This window comes from Puma concolor, chromosome C1, assembly GCF_028749965.1.
Source record: "Puma concolor isolate L17-30 chromosome C1, mPumCon1.1.hap2, whole genome shotgun sequence".
Taxonomy (NCBI): domain Eukaryota; kingdom Metazoa; phylum Chordata; class Mammalia; order Carnivora; family Felidae; genus Puma; species Puma concolor.
The window spans coordinates 119,426,953-119,443,699 of NC_141674.1; the positions used below are offsets into that span (position 1 = coordinate 119,426,953).

The 16,747-nt window shown below is 44.9% G+C and overlaps 1 protein-coding gene across 10 annotated transcripts in view; it reads right to left on the minus strand.

The window, feature by feature from the left end:
* The window catches only part of CFAP221 (cilia and flagella associated protein 221), a 108,661-nt gene that overhangs the window by 62,079 nt on the left and 29,835 nt on the right, over window positions 1-16,747 (minus strand). For 8 of the 10 annotated variants that reach the window (XM_086718427.1, XM_086718425.1, XM_086718423.1 and 5 more), the window contains one exon: window positions 8,083-8,186. The exons of the other annotated variants lie outside the window; for them this stretch is intronic. In XM_086718427.1, the coding sequence (XP_086574553.1) occupies window positions 8,083-8,186 (104 nt within the window). The remainder of the gene's footprint in view (window positions 1-8,082; window positions 8,187-16,747) is intronic. 10 annotated transcript variants of the gene reach the window in all.

The following is a 16,747-nucleotide window of genomic DNA, read 5'->3' on the forward strand; positions in this document are numbered from 1 at the left end:
CCTGCTTCGGATTGTGTGTCTCCCTCTCTCTCTGTCTCTCCCCTGCTCGTGCTGTCTCTCTCTCTCAAAAATGAATAAAAATTAAAAAAAAAAGAAAAGAAGAAAAAAAAGAAAAATGTCCTAAAATAATGAAAGTTCTTTCTCTCCAGACCAAAAGGACATGCGATGTTCAAGGAAAACAAATGATACAGAGCAACACCAACACATATCTTGGCAAATTACTTAACATCAAGGTTGAAACAAAAACAAAAAGAAAAAGAATTCTAAGGGCATCCAGAATTCACCTTGGGTGGGTAAAGATTCCGACCAGCCTCTGAATTCCTAGCAAGTTCAAAGCAAAAGGCAATCGAGCAACGTCTACAAAGTTCTGAGGTGACCAAAGCTGTACACCAAGACTTTTAGACCCAGTCAAGTTGTCCTTCAAGATGACAGGCTGCAGGGACGTTGTCAAACACACAGGCACTCTCGGTATGTTGCCTCCAGGAAACTTTGGTTAACAAGCCGCTGGATTACACAGTCCAGACAAGCCAGGAGAAAGGACGGACATGAAGAACTTAGAGTGGAGAAAACATGGAACAAGAATGGAGGGGACACCCTGGTTCCATTTTTTTTTTTTAAACGTTTATTTATTTTTGGGACAGAGAGAGACAGAGCATGAACGGGGGAGGGGCAGAGAGAGAGGGAGACACAGAATCAGAAACAGGCTCCAGGCTCCGAGCCATCAGCCCAGAGCCCGACGCGGGGCTCGAACTCACGGACCGCGAGATCGTGACCTGGCTGAAGTCGGACGCTTAACCGACTGTGCCACCCAGGCGCCCCACCCTGGTTCCATTTAAATAGAAACTAAGCAACTGTGGCATTTATGGTCACAAGGCAGAATGCAAAGGCTGTAAACCCAGATAAGGAAAGATAATATCACAGAACAGGAAGCCATAAGGAGCAGGGGGGGTGGGGGGGGGAGACAGTTATGGATGCTACTTCCCCTTTCTGCACCACCAAGACTCTAGCTGAACTTGAAGCATGCAGCTGAAGGAAGCAGTGGCTCTGACCTCTTAATCTCTTTTTTTTTTTTAATTATTTTAATGTTCCTTTATTATTTTGAGAGAGAGACAGAGTGTGAGACACGGAGGGGCAGAGAGAGGGAGACACAGAATCCCAAGATGGCTCCAGGCTCTGAGCTGTCAGCACAGAGCCCGACGCGGGGCTCCAACCCACAAACTGTGAGATCATGACCTGAGCCAAAGTTGCATGCTTAACCGACTGAGCCACCCAGGTGACCTTTCATAATCTCGTTTCTTAATTTTTAGCAGTAAATTTTAGGAATATCACGTTTTTTTTTTTTTTAATTTTTTTTTTCAACGTTTATTTATTTTTGGGACAGAGAGAGACAGAGCATGAACGGGGAAGGGGCAGAGAGAGAGGGAGACACAGAATCGGAAACAGGCTCCAGGCTCTGAGCCATCAGCCCAGAGCCCGACGCGGGGCTCGAACTCACGGACCGCGAGATCGTGACCTGGCTGAAGTCGGACGCTTAACCGACTGCGCCACCCAGGCGCCCCTCGTTTTTAAAGTTTTTATTTATTTAATTTGAAAGAGAGAGGGAGAGAGAGCACATGAGTGGGGGAGGGAAAGAGAGAAGGAGCAGAGAATCTCAAGCAGGCTCCACACTGTCAGTGCAGAGTCTGATGCAGGGCTCGATCCCACGAGCCATGAGATTATGACCTGAGTCAAAATCCAAGAGTCAGATGCTTAACTGACTGAACCACCCAGTCAGGGTATAAGGTACCCTTAGGAGTATCACTTATATCAAGGAAGTTCATTAATTCCTTTGGCTTCACCTGTTGTTGTGGTTTTTTTTAATCAATATCAAGTAATGAAACATATTTTCATAACAAACATGTTTCATTTTTATAAAGCCATTTCTTAAAGAAATACTTACGTTTGCTCATCCCACTATCTCCCACACACAGTTTACACCCAGAGCTTTTCTTGTTTCCCTCTGTTGTTGCTGTTGCCTGGTTTTGGGCAAGTCGCCTTTCCCATACCAGCCCCTTGGGACCCCCAGAAGGGCCTGTTCTGTAAGCAAAGCTGGCGTTCCCTTCCAGTCTCCCGGAAGACAGGCTTTTCCAGCAGGATAAAGGGTTGGGTCATGCTATCCTTGGCCTCTCCCTGGACCTCCCTGGGACTGGCACTTCTGCATGGGCAGTAGGGGTACAGAGTTTGGTCAAAGCACAGGAGTTGGTCTCTGGGCGAAGTCCACTGAATGGTGTTGGTCAACTGAGCTCAAACCAGCTCAGACTGACATGCACCAAATGATCATCTTGAGCAAGAGATACCTAAGGACCCTGAAGGCAAGGAGAATACACAAGGCCTGGTTGAGAGCTATTATTGATCTCCCTATCTTTTCTCTCACAAAAGAGAACATTCCTAAACTCTTAGTCTTGTGATACAATTCTATTTGGCTTTCTCTCTTATTTCAAGGATCCTGTATCGTTACTCTTCCAGCTTAAGGGAGGGGTTGAGAGCTCGGGGTCTGGAGTCAGACAGACCTTGCTGCCTTGGGCGAGACATCTGGCCTCCCCGAGTCTGGGTGTGGTTGGCTGTAAAAAGGTGATGCTAAGAGTTCTCACCGGGTTGTAGAATGGAATGTAGTAGAGCATCCAGGGTGCTTAGGACAGCGCCTGTCACGTGCTTAACAATTAGCAAATGGAAGCGATTATTAACGTTACGCCAGCTACTCTATGTACAACCACTGTCATCCATCAAGGAGATACCAACCGCCAGGTAAAATGTAGCATTGCTACAACGTGACAGAACGGCCTCAGGGCTGTGCATAAAGAATTGCTACCTGCCTGTCCAGCTTTTCCTGCTTCCATTAGTTACTGCTATAAATTAGTTACATATATCCTTAAATAAGGGGCTTTGGGAACTCATTTGCATTTGATATATTACCTGTCCGCAGTTGTTCTCACTTCCTCACCCTTAAGTCTGCTGCTCTAGAAAGTCATAGAAACGTTTGATCTCTTGACTTTACTTCCCATAAGTGTTCTATTCTGACCTGGCATATGGGCCCTGGCTTTTCTCCAGTTTGCTGACCTGAAAGGTAATCAGAAGCATTTGGCTGGTGTATCTCACTCACTTCTATCACTTGCCAAAGATATATCTGTGTGTCTCCATTTCGCTATGTAGCCATATAATAAGCATTATTTTCTGGGATGAGGCTATTCATGATGGACCTAACTACCAATAAGAAACATTTTATGGGAGCCTCCTTTGTGTGCTGAAGATCCAAAGGTCTTACCATCCTCCTGACAATCCTGATCTGTCCCCTACTCAGTCTGTGCTGGGATTGGGGGTCTTCTGTCTCACCCACCAACAGGTGTATAGTGAGGTGGAGAGAAGCAGGGGCAACCTTCCCTATTCATACTCTTGTCTGGAAGGAAGGGGTTTGCTCATGGATTCTCACCTGCCGGTGAGGCTTGTTACATGATAAAATACCTCAGCCAGTGGGGAAGGAGCCTTTGGAGAAAAAAGACGCAAAAAAATGAGTTAACCCTCACTTCCTGTTGAAACTTAAATGGGTAAATGCTGGGGTATGGCCAGCACCATGGCAGGTGCTGCAGGAGTATGAATGAATCCAACGGAGATCACATGATTGGACTAGGGGTCAAGTCCCTCTGGCCCACCCAGAGTAAGAGGTGCATGGAGGTGCCTTGGGCTTTGATACGTAGGGTGCACTCTTTATGGCATCCTAGTGCTCATCCAGGGGTAAGGGAAATTATTCTTTGCCAAGATGTGCTCCGGGCTGGGTTGCTTATAATCAAAAAGTAGTCTGGGTCCAAAGCGAGGGCAGAGGCTCTGGGATTACTCCCAAATCAGTATCACATTGTCATAAATTTGCATTTCATAAGAAAATGCAAAATATAAAATTATTTCCAAATGGCTGCTCTATGCCTCATCACTGGGGAAAAAAGAGAACAAAAGTATTAAAACTTTCTATAAGAATTCTGGGCAATAGTCCTCAGGAACTCTTGCTTAACTAGCCATTGTATGCTACAATTTACTATTTATATGAATTGCATGCATTCGTCTGAGGGTATGGGACACCAAGTGAATGCCCAGGATCTCCAAGTGTTCAAAAGTGAACAAATTCAACAATATTTTTTGTGTGTGGCATTTGGCTGCTCTCCAACACTAATAAAATGTATTGCTGCCTCTTCCAAAATTATCAACGGAGTGAGCGTTCTTGATGCTTTAATTGTATATGATTTCTTGTCAGCACTGTAAAGAAGGTCACAAAATCCTTCACTCCTTTCCCCCAGTCTCAGGAAGATCTTGGCACAGTCAACAGATCCAGCTTCTGATAGCTATAGCACACACATGCATCTTAAGGATGCCCAGTGGGCAAATGGCCAGTTGAGTTAAAGTCAGGGGCACTATGTCAGATTCGTATCTTGTAAATGGAATTAGCTTTACTCAAATTTTTTTCATTTGGCAAGCCTGAGCACGAAATGCCTGGAAGGCATGGATAAATGATGCTTCTAGCTCCTAGAGGAGAACTTGCTTTATAACCCCATGGACCATGGATGTCTCCACCGCCTCTAAAGATGTGCCTGAAACAGTGTCTGTAACTATACGCCCTAACTGTGTAAAATCAGCCCATGGTTCTTAGCCTATCTGGGTCCTATTTATAAAATGGGGGCAGTAAGGACTTAACTGGCTGAAATGTGATCCCTGACTGTCCAACTGTATAAGACCTAGGAGTCAGGTCAGATGCCTGGCAAGTCAGAAAAGCCCAGCACCTGCCTGGGCTACATGCACCTGACCTGCAGTCACCGTCCTCGCAGACAGAGCTTTTTTATTCCAGGTGAGTAAAAGTCATCAGCAAATTCCATAGCCTTGAAGATGTATAACAGACGCATCAGTACATTAACACAGTGGGAAACCAAAGCAAGAAAATGCCAGAGAGACCAGTGGGCCAAGGAATGCACCAGGCCTCATAAAATGGCTACCGAGGAGGCTGAGCGGTCCAGCCCAGGAGACCTGCTTGTGTACAAGCATATCAGTCACATCAGCAACACCATCCACATGACGCAGAACATTTGAAATCGTATAGGTGGATCCCCAAAGCTCAGGAGCCCTGGCTCACTCACTCACTCACTCACTCACAGCTTTGCTTGCCTCACACTCTCCAGATTTTCCTCCTGGTCTCTGTCCTGCACCCACTTCCCCCCGGTGTCCTCTGAGTGCCTGTGTGCTCAGGTCTCAGTTCTCCATCCGCTTCTCTCCTCTGGCCACCCCTGCTCCCCGGGTGATGTCATCTCCAGACCTCCAGCAGTATGTTCCATCAGTACCTAGGTGACATCAAAACATATGTCCCTAGCTCCCACCTCTCTCTCAACTTCAAACTGGTATATCCAACTTAATTTCACTTAAGGGAAGAACTTAAAAGATAAGCAACAAACAAAGCACCAGAGCAACGAAAGCTTATAAGGTGGATCAAAGAGCTCATGGCCCCATTTGTCTGAATTATGTGGCTGTGCAATTTATAATCTGAATGCTCAAGGACACACCTGCATGATTTTTAAGTACAGTTGTCGTTCATCGATGCTCAGCACTTAATTGCTTATGTATGTATTCCACTGGTTTTACGAATAGGCCGTGTTTCAAAACCCTTCTCGTCGATTCTGTGTCTTGGGACAATAATTCTTGGCAGAAGTATGACTTGGCCACAAGAACCTCTAGCTTTCTTCCAGATTCTCCCTTTCTTTTCCTTGGCACCGATAACTGGCTTAGTTCAGGCTCTCAAGGCCTACGCGATTTCATTCCCGATACAATGACTTCCTGGTTTCCTGCCTGCTCCCACCTCAGTCACACCTGCACACTGCAGCTACACTGGCCTTCCTAAAAAACTGCTCCTATCACAACTGCTCGGAAATCTCGGTGGTTCCCTCTCTTCCCTTAACAGCTTTATAGACCATCAGGTGGGACAGGATCTTACTGGTGAACCTTGTCCAGTGATTACCAAGAACCACTGAGGAATGCCTATATCAGAATCACCTGGAGGTGCCTGTTACCAGTACAGAAAACCAGACCCTTCCCAGAGCTACTAAATGCAAATCACCAGGGATGGCTCCCTTGGCTTCATAGCTGTCCTAAGTGTTCAACATCTTGGGGCACTGCCCTACTCTAAGCCCCATCTGCTGTCTGAGCCTTTGGTGAAGGTGAACTGGCTGCTTGATAAGAAACCGATTTCATATTTAAGCGTCTCTGGTGATGTACCGGGAGCCACCCGGGCCAAGGCCGTTCCTTTCCACACCACGGTGATTCCTGTTACTGACACAGCTAGCCTGCCTCCAGTACCTTTCTCTTCTTGAGGCTCCCCCATCCCTGTTCCTGCCGTGACCTGATGCCCTCTCACTGGGATTTATCTGGATCTGTTTTAGCACGTGGCTTTCAGGGACAGTCCCAGAGGTCCAGTACGGTCTGATGGCCCAGGCCAGAAGAGGAACCCCTCCTCTTTCTTGCCATAATCTCTAAGCAGAGCCTGGACTAAGATCGCAGGAGCTAGCTCACTTTACCAACTTACCTCGCGGGTCAAATTTTTATAACCTTTTGGAGTTAAGGCAAAAATTCAGTTTGTATTTCATGAGGCAGGTGCACAGGCTTTGGAACCAGAATGACTGCTTTCAAGTCCCACCTCGGCCGCTTACTACTGAGTGTCCCTGGATAAGTTATTTAAACACTTGGCACCTCATTTCTATGTCTATCAAATGGAAATAATAATTGTACCAATCTTACCTGGTTGTAGTGCAGATTAAATATATAGGTACATAGGGGCGCCTGGGTGGCTCAGTCGGTAAGCGTCTGACTTCAGCTCAGGTCATGATCTCACGGTTCGTGAGTTAGAGCCTCGCATTGGGCTCTGTGCTGACAGCTCGGAGCCTGGAGCCTGCTTCAGATTCTGTTGTCTCCCTCTCTCTCTGCCCCTCCCCCACTCACACTGTGTCTCTCTCTCAAAAATAAACATTAAAAAAAATTTTTTTTAATATATAGGTACATACACATATATAAAATGTATCTATATCTATCACTTAGAATAGTGCCTGGTATATAATAGTTACTAAGCGTTACTATTATTACTCTACCAAAAAGCTTAGAGTGAGAACATCAACTATAATTAAAAGCAGAAATGTAATATTATTTAGTACAATTTTGGTAACCACTTATTCTCTCTTCTTTTTAAAGCCTAAAAATAATAAACCTTCTCTCTGGAAAGAGAATCAGGTCCTGTTTTATGCAGTATAAATGGTAAAGCTACACTGAATTTCCAAAATCTCAGAATGGCTCCTGGTTCCCTAGGAAATAATCTATATACATTTCATAATGTAGAAGTAATTCAAAATTTCTGCTTTGAACACTCATCTATGCACTTGCAATCAGGAAATTAATGGATTCCTACCCAGACATTCAAAAACAAAACTATTTTAGTGTTCGCAGCAGACTGCTGTGGACAGATATTTAAAGCCCAAACCCAAACATCAAGAGACGGAAACCGGGAAGCAGAAATCACTTCAGATGGAGACGGCATTTCCAAGAGTCCTGAGCAGTGTCAGGATCTATGTCCTTTAGGGCAGGCAAAGACGGACTGGCCACACCACGTGCAGCAAATTCACAAGAGCTTTCAACAACATTCCAAACGCTTGGTAAGAAATAATGTTCCCATGTTATTTGAAATTGAATGAAAAGATGAATGCAAATCCAAGGATATACCAAGAGCCAAAATTAGAGTTAGGAATGGATTAGTTTCCAACTTCAAGTGTTGATCGTGAAAGAGATTTACCTGGATGCTATTGTAAATGATCTGCATGACCCAAATGATCCCAAAGTGTCCTCATTCTCTGGTATCCAATCCCAATTTACAATATGTCAGGTACGTCAAATTTGCTATTGTTACACATGTGAAAAAACCATATTCAAATGAAGTTTATTCTCTTTCATAACTTGAGGCCTACTCTCCAAATCCTCTCTGATCTGAGAACTCTGAGGAAATTGGAAACTTGAAACCTTGATTCTCCTTACCTGATAACGGGTCAACGGTAAAGGCTTCATGAGACTGAATCAGAGTGATATGAAACTCGAAATCTATAGGGCAGCTGCACTGTAAAGGGATAACATATTTTTTGCTGCAAAAAAAAAACAAAACAAAAAGGAAAAAAATTTTTTTTTCTTTATAACTAGTTCTTTTGATATCAAGGAATAGACTCAAGTTACATAATAAAGAACCACAGCAGGGGCGCCTGGGTGGCTCAGTCGGTTAAGCATCTGACTTCCGCTCAGGTCATGATCTCGTGGTTCATGAGTTCAACCCCCTTGTGGGGCTCCGTGCTGACACCTCAGAGCCTGGAGCCTGCTTCGGATTCTGTGTCTCCCTCTCTCTCTCTGCCCCTTCCCCCACTCATGCTCTCTCTCTCTCTCTCTCAAAAATAAACATTAAAAAAATTTAAAAGACCATAGTCAATGCGGCTGTAGTAATTCCTGGGTGCCAGCTACTGTATACATTTCCCAGATATTAACTCTTCTAATCCCATGAGGCGGTACTGTGATCGATCATCCCCACTCACAGACAAGGCAACCAAGGCACGAGAGAACATAAGTGTCCTGTCTGAGGTGACACGGCTAGTTAATGGCAGAACCGGGATTCAAGGCAGGTCAACTGTGCCCAGTTTCCACACCCCAAATACCTCGGTCCTCACTGCCTCTTGAGTACCAGTGGGTTTATCCTGTGGACACTCAGTCACAGGGAAAGGGTTTCTCTGCCACACAACGGGCCCCAGGGAACCTAGGGAACACTGAATGGGCAGGCTTTACACAAAGAAGCCTGGGAAGCTCCTGGCCTTTACAGAGCTTAGAACTAGACCATGTTGAAGAAACCACACTTCCGGCTGTGTGTGATGGAAATATGCCAGAGACTGTTTGGTAAGAAGGGCAAACAAGCAGTAGAGGACGCGGAGAGGGTCTGTGAATTCAGAAATGCTCCCTCAGCCAAGACCAGCCCAACTTCTGACTGGGCCTGCGGTGGTCCCTTAGGGCACTACAGGAGTCATTACAGCTGTGACATCTCTCAGAGAGGCCTGAGCTTCTCCTCATGTCCTCTCCTTCTATGAGGTGGGCCAGAGTTTGTGGGATGAGCGAGGCATGGAGAAGCCGAGTTCTCTACTTGTCCCCTGGCATCCTACAGACACAGAGCTGGGGAGGGTTATCTGGGCCCCTTTCAGCAGCTGAACATTGAGCTCCTCCACTAAGAGACTCAGCCCTGCCCTCTCTCCCTGACCTTTCTGCCTCCTCCCTTCTCTACCTCGTAACTCCCATGCCCTCACAGCCCATCTTGCCCTCCTGCCCAGTGGTCGGTCCTTACTCCTTAAGCTTTCGACGAGAGCCTTCCTGCCCACTACACTTCTCCCTCACATCTCCCAGTCCTGGGGGAATATGACTGTAAACAGAGCAGCCAGACCAGCTAGCGTGCTGCCTTCTGGGTGGTGCCCATCCCGACCTACTCTGTGTGGGGACCTTTCCCATCAGGATCCTCTTCTTTACCTGCCCAGCGCCTGTCTACCTGGGAGCCTCTAAGTCCTATGAGGGCAGAACTGGGTCTACTTACTTCTCTAGCATAACCTCAACAAAATTCCAGAGTCCTGCACAGGCCAAACATTCAACAAACATTTGTTGGAGCAAAGTAGAGTAACTCTTTTTTAGTAGTAATTCTGAGGATATAGTATAGCTCAAATGTGGTCTTAAAAATTATGCCACGGGGCAGCTGGGTGGCTCAGTCGGTTAAGCGTCCGACTTTGGCTTAGGTCATAATCTCGCGGTCCGTGAGTTTGAGCCCCGCATCGGGCTCTGTGCTGACCGCTCAGAGCCTGGAGCCTGCTTCAGATTCTGTGTCTCTCTCTCCCTCTGCCCCTCCCTCACTCACACTCTGTCTCTCTGTCTCTCTCTCTCTCTCAAAAATAAATAAACATTAAAAAAAAATTATGCCACGAGGGGCACCTGGGTAGCTCAGCCAACCCTTGATTTTGGTTCAGGTCATGATCTCACGTTTCGGGGATTCAAGCCCCATGTCAGGCTCTACACTGACAGAGCAGAGCCAGCTTGGGATTCTGTCTCCCTCTCTTTCTGCCCCTCCCCTGCTTGCTATCTCTCAAGATAAATAAAAATAAACTTAAAAATTATGCCATGAGCATTTTTACTTGGGTTTAAGTTCATTCCCTTTTTAAAATTTCTGGAGTATCTCAAATGTAAAGAAAAATACAGAGGATAATATAATCGAGGTCACTCAGGGTGCCTGAGTGACTCAGTCGATGAACCAAGGTCATGATCTTGCAGTGTGTGGGTTCGAGCCCCGCATTGTGCTCTATGCTGACAGCTCACAGCCTGGAGCTGCTTCGGATTCTCTGTCTCCCTCTTTGTCTGCCCCTCCCCTGTTCTCTCTCTGTCTCTCTGTCTCTCTCTCTCTCAAACATAAATAAACATTAAAAAAAAGGAGAGGTCCCTTTATCCACCATCAAGCTCTCAAATCTTCCACTTTGGATAAATCAGTGTTTCATTTTCAAAGAAATAAAACACTGCAGAACACTTGAAGCTCCCTGTACACCTCTCCACCCCCCTCTACTTCTTTTCTCTCCAGGAGTGATCCCTACCTCATCTCCGCCGTCTACCATCCTCATGCATTTTTATAACACTGCCACATGTGTATGCGCTCACGAAATATATAATATGGTATTACTTGTTTTCAACAATGCCATTCCAAAACTTGCTAATGTCGCTCAACACTCTGCAGATTTATCCCTGATACACAATTTTGAATCATGATACACGAAGTACTGTTCGTTCATTTCACTGGGGATGAAAATTCTAGTACATGACTATGTCACCCCTGTCCACCTACTCTCTCGCTGGGGGCATTTAGGTTGTTTGCACTTTTTTCACTATTGCAACGTGGCGGTGACAATCCTCGTGTGTGACTCACGCATCTATACCAGAACTACTCCAGGTATAACCGACAAGAATTGCTGGTTACGAGCAAGGTAAAATCAGCAACTTTACTAGACATAGCCCAAATGCTCTCCAAAGCCCTTTTACTGATGTCTACCTCCATGAGCAGCCTATGAGAGCCTCTCTTGCTTACCGACACAGGATTTTCAGACATTTTAACTCCTTCTGGCCCAGTGGGGGTAAAGTGCTATCTCATTTTATTTTCACGTTCATTTCTTCGAGGTTGACCTTCTATTCAGAGGGAGACGTTTGGGTTTCCTCGTCTATGGACTATCGGTACATATCCTTTGCCTATTTTCCTATGAAGTTGTTCTGCTCTCTTGTCCATCTGTAAATTCTAGAAATTAATTCTGTCAATTATATCTAGTGATATAAATTCAAGTCAAGGATCATTATACATAGTAATCTCTTCAGCCAGCAGTGAGATGAACCCTTCATAGGTTTTTGTTTTTTTTTTTTTTACCAAATTCATAAACCCTGTCCTTGGTCAGACTCTCTAGAAGCAGCCAGTCCATCTTAACTCTCTGAGGTGCTTCCTAATTCTGAAACACAGGGTACATAAAGGTCATTACATTTTCAAGACACTGGGGTCCCACTGAACATCAGCTGCTCCACAGCACTGGGGAAATAAAACTAACCGTACAAGTTACATATGCCCCTCAAGAAGTGAGCAGTCTTGGGGCGCCTGGGTGGCTCGGTCGGTTGAGCATCCGACTCTTGATTTCGGCTCAGGTCATGATTTCACTGTTCGTGAGATCGAGCCCCACATGGGGCTCTGTGCTGATAGTGCGGAGCCTGCTTGGAATTCTCTCTCTCCCTCTCTCTGCCTCTCCTCTGCTCATGTTCTCTCTCAAAATAAATAAATAAACACTAAAAACAAAACAAAAAAAAGAATGAGTAGCCATGGGTGATGGTCAATGTGAAGTCTAAACTGCTCAGATGTGGTCTCTGAAGACCAGGCTGGGGACTCCCACAGCCACATGAGTTGGATGGTGCTTGGGGTGTTAACCCCAGTCATCAGCTCAGAGCCACCCAGTGAGGTAAAGCCGGCTTCTCAAGAATCTTCTGCTAAGAGCTGCATGTTTGCATTTTCTGAACTAAAAAAAAACAAAAAACAAAACAAAACCTGCCGGAGCTTTTATATATGCACAATTTAAAACTAATTTTAGACCTCCGATAATTCCCATGGAAAAGGTGTAAGGGTATTTGTTTAGTGATGATTACGTGAAGCCAAGTTCCCGATGCATTAACCAGTCTGGAAAAACAAACAATTCTTTAAGGGCACACAATTCCAAGCACCCTGATTCTGAAGGAGACATTGCAGTGCAAGTAATACAGAATACAGATTCGTGTTCCTTACTGCAGCTCATATTATGGCTGTCGAATTCGCACGGATGACCACCAAAATCATAAATCAAGGACAGTCTTGATGACTTTGGGTCACAAAGAATTTTGACAAATATAAAGTTTAGTTTATTCAGAAATGTTTCCTGTTTGAAAAAAACAGAGTCCCATTAGATTCTAAGGGGACTTAGAAATTCTACACTAAATTCCTATGCTAAATACCATTAAAACCATAAAACAGACTGTTGACTATAGAAAACAAATTGAGGGTTGCTGGAGGGGAGGCAGGCAGGGGATGGGCTAAATGGATGGGTATTAAGGAGGGCACTTGTCAGGGCACCTGGGTGGCTCAGTCGGTTGGGCGGCCGACTTCGGCTCGGGTCATGATCTCGCGGTCCGTGAGTTCGAGCCCCGCGTCGGGCTCTGTGCTGACAGCTCAAAGCCTGGAGCCTGTTTCCGATTCTGTGTCTCCCTCTCTCTGACCCTCCCCCGTTCAGGCTCTGTCTCTCTCTGTCTCAAAAATAAATAAACATTAAAAAAAAAATTTAAAAAATAAATAAATAAATAAAAATAAAAAAAATTAAAAAAAGGAGGGCACTTGTGATGAGCACTGGGTTTTGTTTGTAAGTGATGGATCACTAAATTCTACTCCTGAAACGAATATTACACTGTATGTTAACTAACTGGAATTTAAATAGAAACGTGAAATAAACAAAAACAAAAAACTGATCTACACTGAAGAAACATGAATACATATACATATCTTATGCCTATGGTTTCACAGGCACAAACAGGACCCTGAGTTCTTCTGTAACTTATAGGAAGCGGCCAGTTAAAAATCTCAAAGCAGATAGAAGTTAGTACTTTTGAAGTTAACCACAACTTTTATACCTGTTACTTTATTATTTAAACATTTTATTGGTTATGCTAAGGCTCTGTATAAATATCTATTAAGTACGTTAAAAAGATATACAAAAACATACTAAGTACTTCAAAAGAATTGTTCCCTATTTTGCGGCACCTGGGTGGCTCAGTCTGTTAAGCACCTGACTCTTGATTTGAGCTCGGGTCATGATCTCATGGTTTGTGGGTTCAAGCCCTGTATCAGGTTCACACTGATAGTGTGGAGCCTGCTTGGGATTCTCTCTCTCTCTCTCTCTCTCTCTCTCTCTCTCTCTGCCCCTCCCCCACTCACACTCTGTCTCTTTCTCAAAAATAAATAAAAATTTTAAAAAAACTTTTAGAAGGCATTTCCTTTCATTATCCCATCAGCAAGAGAAGCCTAGAAAATCCCAAGACCTTTCCTCAAATGTTACCGGCCTCCTCTCAAGCACTGCTATGCACACAGAGACAAAGGAAGAAATTTGGGGGCTGGCTAGTTATTTTTCTTTAAGCTCTAGATGTAAATTTTTGTATTCAGAGTGTGACCCCCAGAACAGAAAGAAAGCAGACATAATGATTAGTTGCCTGATAAACCAGACCCCACCCCCCACAAACAGGCAACAATTTGAAAAGACATAGAGTTGAGGGTAAATTACGTTTCAAATTTCAAAGTATGTCCTTTCATCTAGGATAATTTATGTTCGTATGAACTTTCATTTGCTGCTTATCTTATTTTCAAAGACACAATTAATCTCACCGGGACTGGAGCCTCAAACCAGAAGCAGAGTGGACCCGTGGTCCTTAATGATATAGTCAAATAAAGAAAAACACAAATTTACATGTTCAAGTAGCAGGCTTTTTTTTTTTATTTTTATTTAAAAAAAAAATTTTTTTTAATGTTTATTTATTTTTGAGACAGAGAGAGACAGAGCATGAACAGGGGAGGGGCAGAGAGAGAGGGAGACACAGAATCGGAAGCAGGCTCCAGGCTCTGAGCTGTGAGCACAGAGCCCGACGCGGGGCTCGAACTCACGGACCGCGAGATCGTGACCTGAGCTGAAGTCGGACGCTTAACCGACCAAGCCACCCAGGCGCCCCTCAAGTAGCAGGCATTTAATTATTTTTTACACCTAGAGAATTAAACACCACCCTCCTTTTTAGCCTAAGCTTAGACCAAAATTGGAGGCAAAGAACAAGAAAGAGTCAAAGAATCAGGGAGATTCGATGTCTTTGTCTTGCTGGCCTGGCCTTTGAGCTCCTTTCTTGCCTTTGGTTCAACTCTTTTCTCAACCTAATTACTTAGTCCTCCCTGTTGGTAAAATCCCCCGTTCCCTGCTCTCATTCATGCCTCTGTAGTTTAGAAAAAGGTGCAACCCTAGGGAAAAATCAGAATTAAATGAGGTCACTTCTGCCTTCTTGGTAAAAGAAGTTAAGGCATTTCTCTAGGGGCTGGAATGGAACTGAATTTGGAAAAAGTTCGAGGTGACCATGACATGTTATCTGCCATCCGCAGAGATAATATGTGCCCTATTCATATTTTTTTTAAAAAAAACACTTAGGGGCGCCTGGGTGGCGCAGTCGGTTAAGCGTCCGACTTCAGCCAGGTCATGATCTCGTGGTCCGTGGGTTCGAGCCCCGCGTCGGGCTCTGGGCTGATGGCTCAGAGCCTGGAGCCTGTTTCCGATTCTGTGTCTCCCTCTCTCTCTGCCCCTCCCCCGTTCATGCTCTGTCTCTCTCTGTCCCAAAAATAAATAAACGTTGAAAAAAAAAAATTTAAGAAAAAAAAAAACACTTAAAAAACGGTAAGGCATACATAACACAAAATGTACCATTTTAACTATTTTTAAGTATACAGTTCGGTGACATTAGGCACATTCACACTGTTGTGTGACTATCACCACCATCCTTCTCCAGAACTCTCTTCAGCCTGCAAAACTGATACTCTGTTCCCATTAAACACTACCTGCCCCTTCCTCCACACCCCCAGCCCCTGGCAGCCTCCACTCCTTCTACCTTTTGCCTCTGAATATGCCTGCTCTAAGCACCTCCTGTCAGTGGTCTCATACAATAATATATAATACCTTTTAAAAATTAAACATTAACTTCATTTTAAAATGAGAGTATTCTGGGGCGCCTGGGTGGCGCAGTCGGTTAAGCATCCGACTTCAGCCAGGTCACGATCTCGCGGTCCGTGAGTTCGAGCCCCGCGTCGGGCTCTGGGCTGATGGCTCGGAGCCTGGAGCCTGTTTCCGATTCTGTGTCTCCCTCTCTCTCTGCCCCTCCCCCGTTCATGCTCTGCCTCTCTCTGTCGCAAAAATAAATAAACGTTGAAAAAAAAAAAAATTTAAAAAAAAATAAAATGAGAGTATTCAGATAAATAACAAACGTTAGAGAAAATTGCACCTTACAACTCACCAGAGGGATAATATGGGGTAAGGAAGGAAATTCAGGGGGTGCTCCTTTGAGTCGGAGCAGGGCCTGTGGCCGGAGACCAGAGAACAGGGACATCTGGCATCGAACAAGAGAGTCACATTCAAGGGAAAGGAAGCAACTAAATCGAGACATGAAGGGAGATGAAAAGCCTCCTGCAGACTGCTTTTTCCTTTTGTTGAGAAAAATATAGCGTTTATTCAGAAAAGATAAGAGGATACACTAAAAACTACTGCTAGGCCTCTTCTTCTTTTAGAATAGAGGGCAGAAGGAACCTCATGCCAACTGTGTTCCAAACATGCTTCCTCAGAGCTAAGTGCCCTATAATGTCTGGCCTGACACAGCCAGCAGGGCGCCCAGCTGCCAGCTTCTAGTCTTATGGCTTACCCACCAGCAATTACTAGAACAAAAAGCTCACTTGGAAGAGGAGCAAGAAATGAATTTTTTTTTTTAATTTTTTTTTCAACGTTTTATTTATTTTTGGGACAGAGAGAGACAGAGCATGAACGGGGGAGGGGCAGAGAGAGAGGGAGACACAGAATCGGAAACAGGCTCCAGGCTCTGAGCCATCAGCCCCAGAGCCTGATGCGGGGCTCGAACTCACGGACTACAAGATCGTGACCTGGCTGAAGTCGGACGCTTAACCGACTGCGCCACCCAGGCGCCCCAAGAAATGAATTTTTAAAGCCAAGCAACTTGGGGCGCCTGGGTGGCGCAGTCAGTTAAGCGTCCAACTTCAGCCAGGTCACGATCTCACGGTCCGTGAGTTCGAGCCCCGCGTCGGGCTCTGGGCTGATGGCTCAGAGCCTGGAGCCTGTTTCTGATTCTGTGTCTCCCTCTCTCTCTGCCCCTCCCCCGTTCATGCTCTGTCTCTCTCTGTCCCAAAAATAAATAAACGTTAAAAAAAAAAAAAATTAAAGCCAAGCAACTTAAATTCAAATAATTCTGGTCTTGAAATGGTATTAGGATTTTTCATAAGAAATGTGGGGCATATTCAAGAGAAAGCAACTATTTAAGAAAAAAAAGAGTCACAATT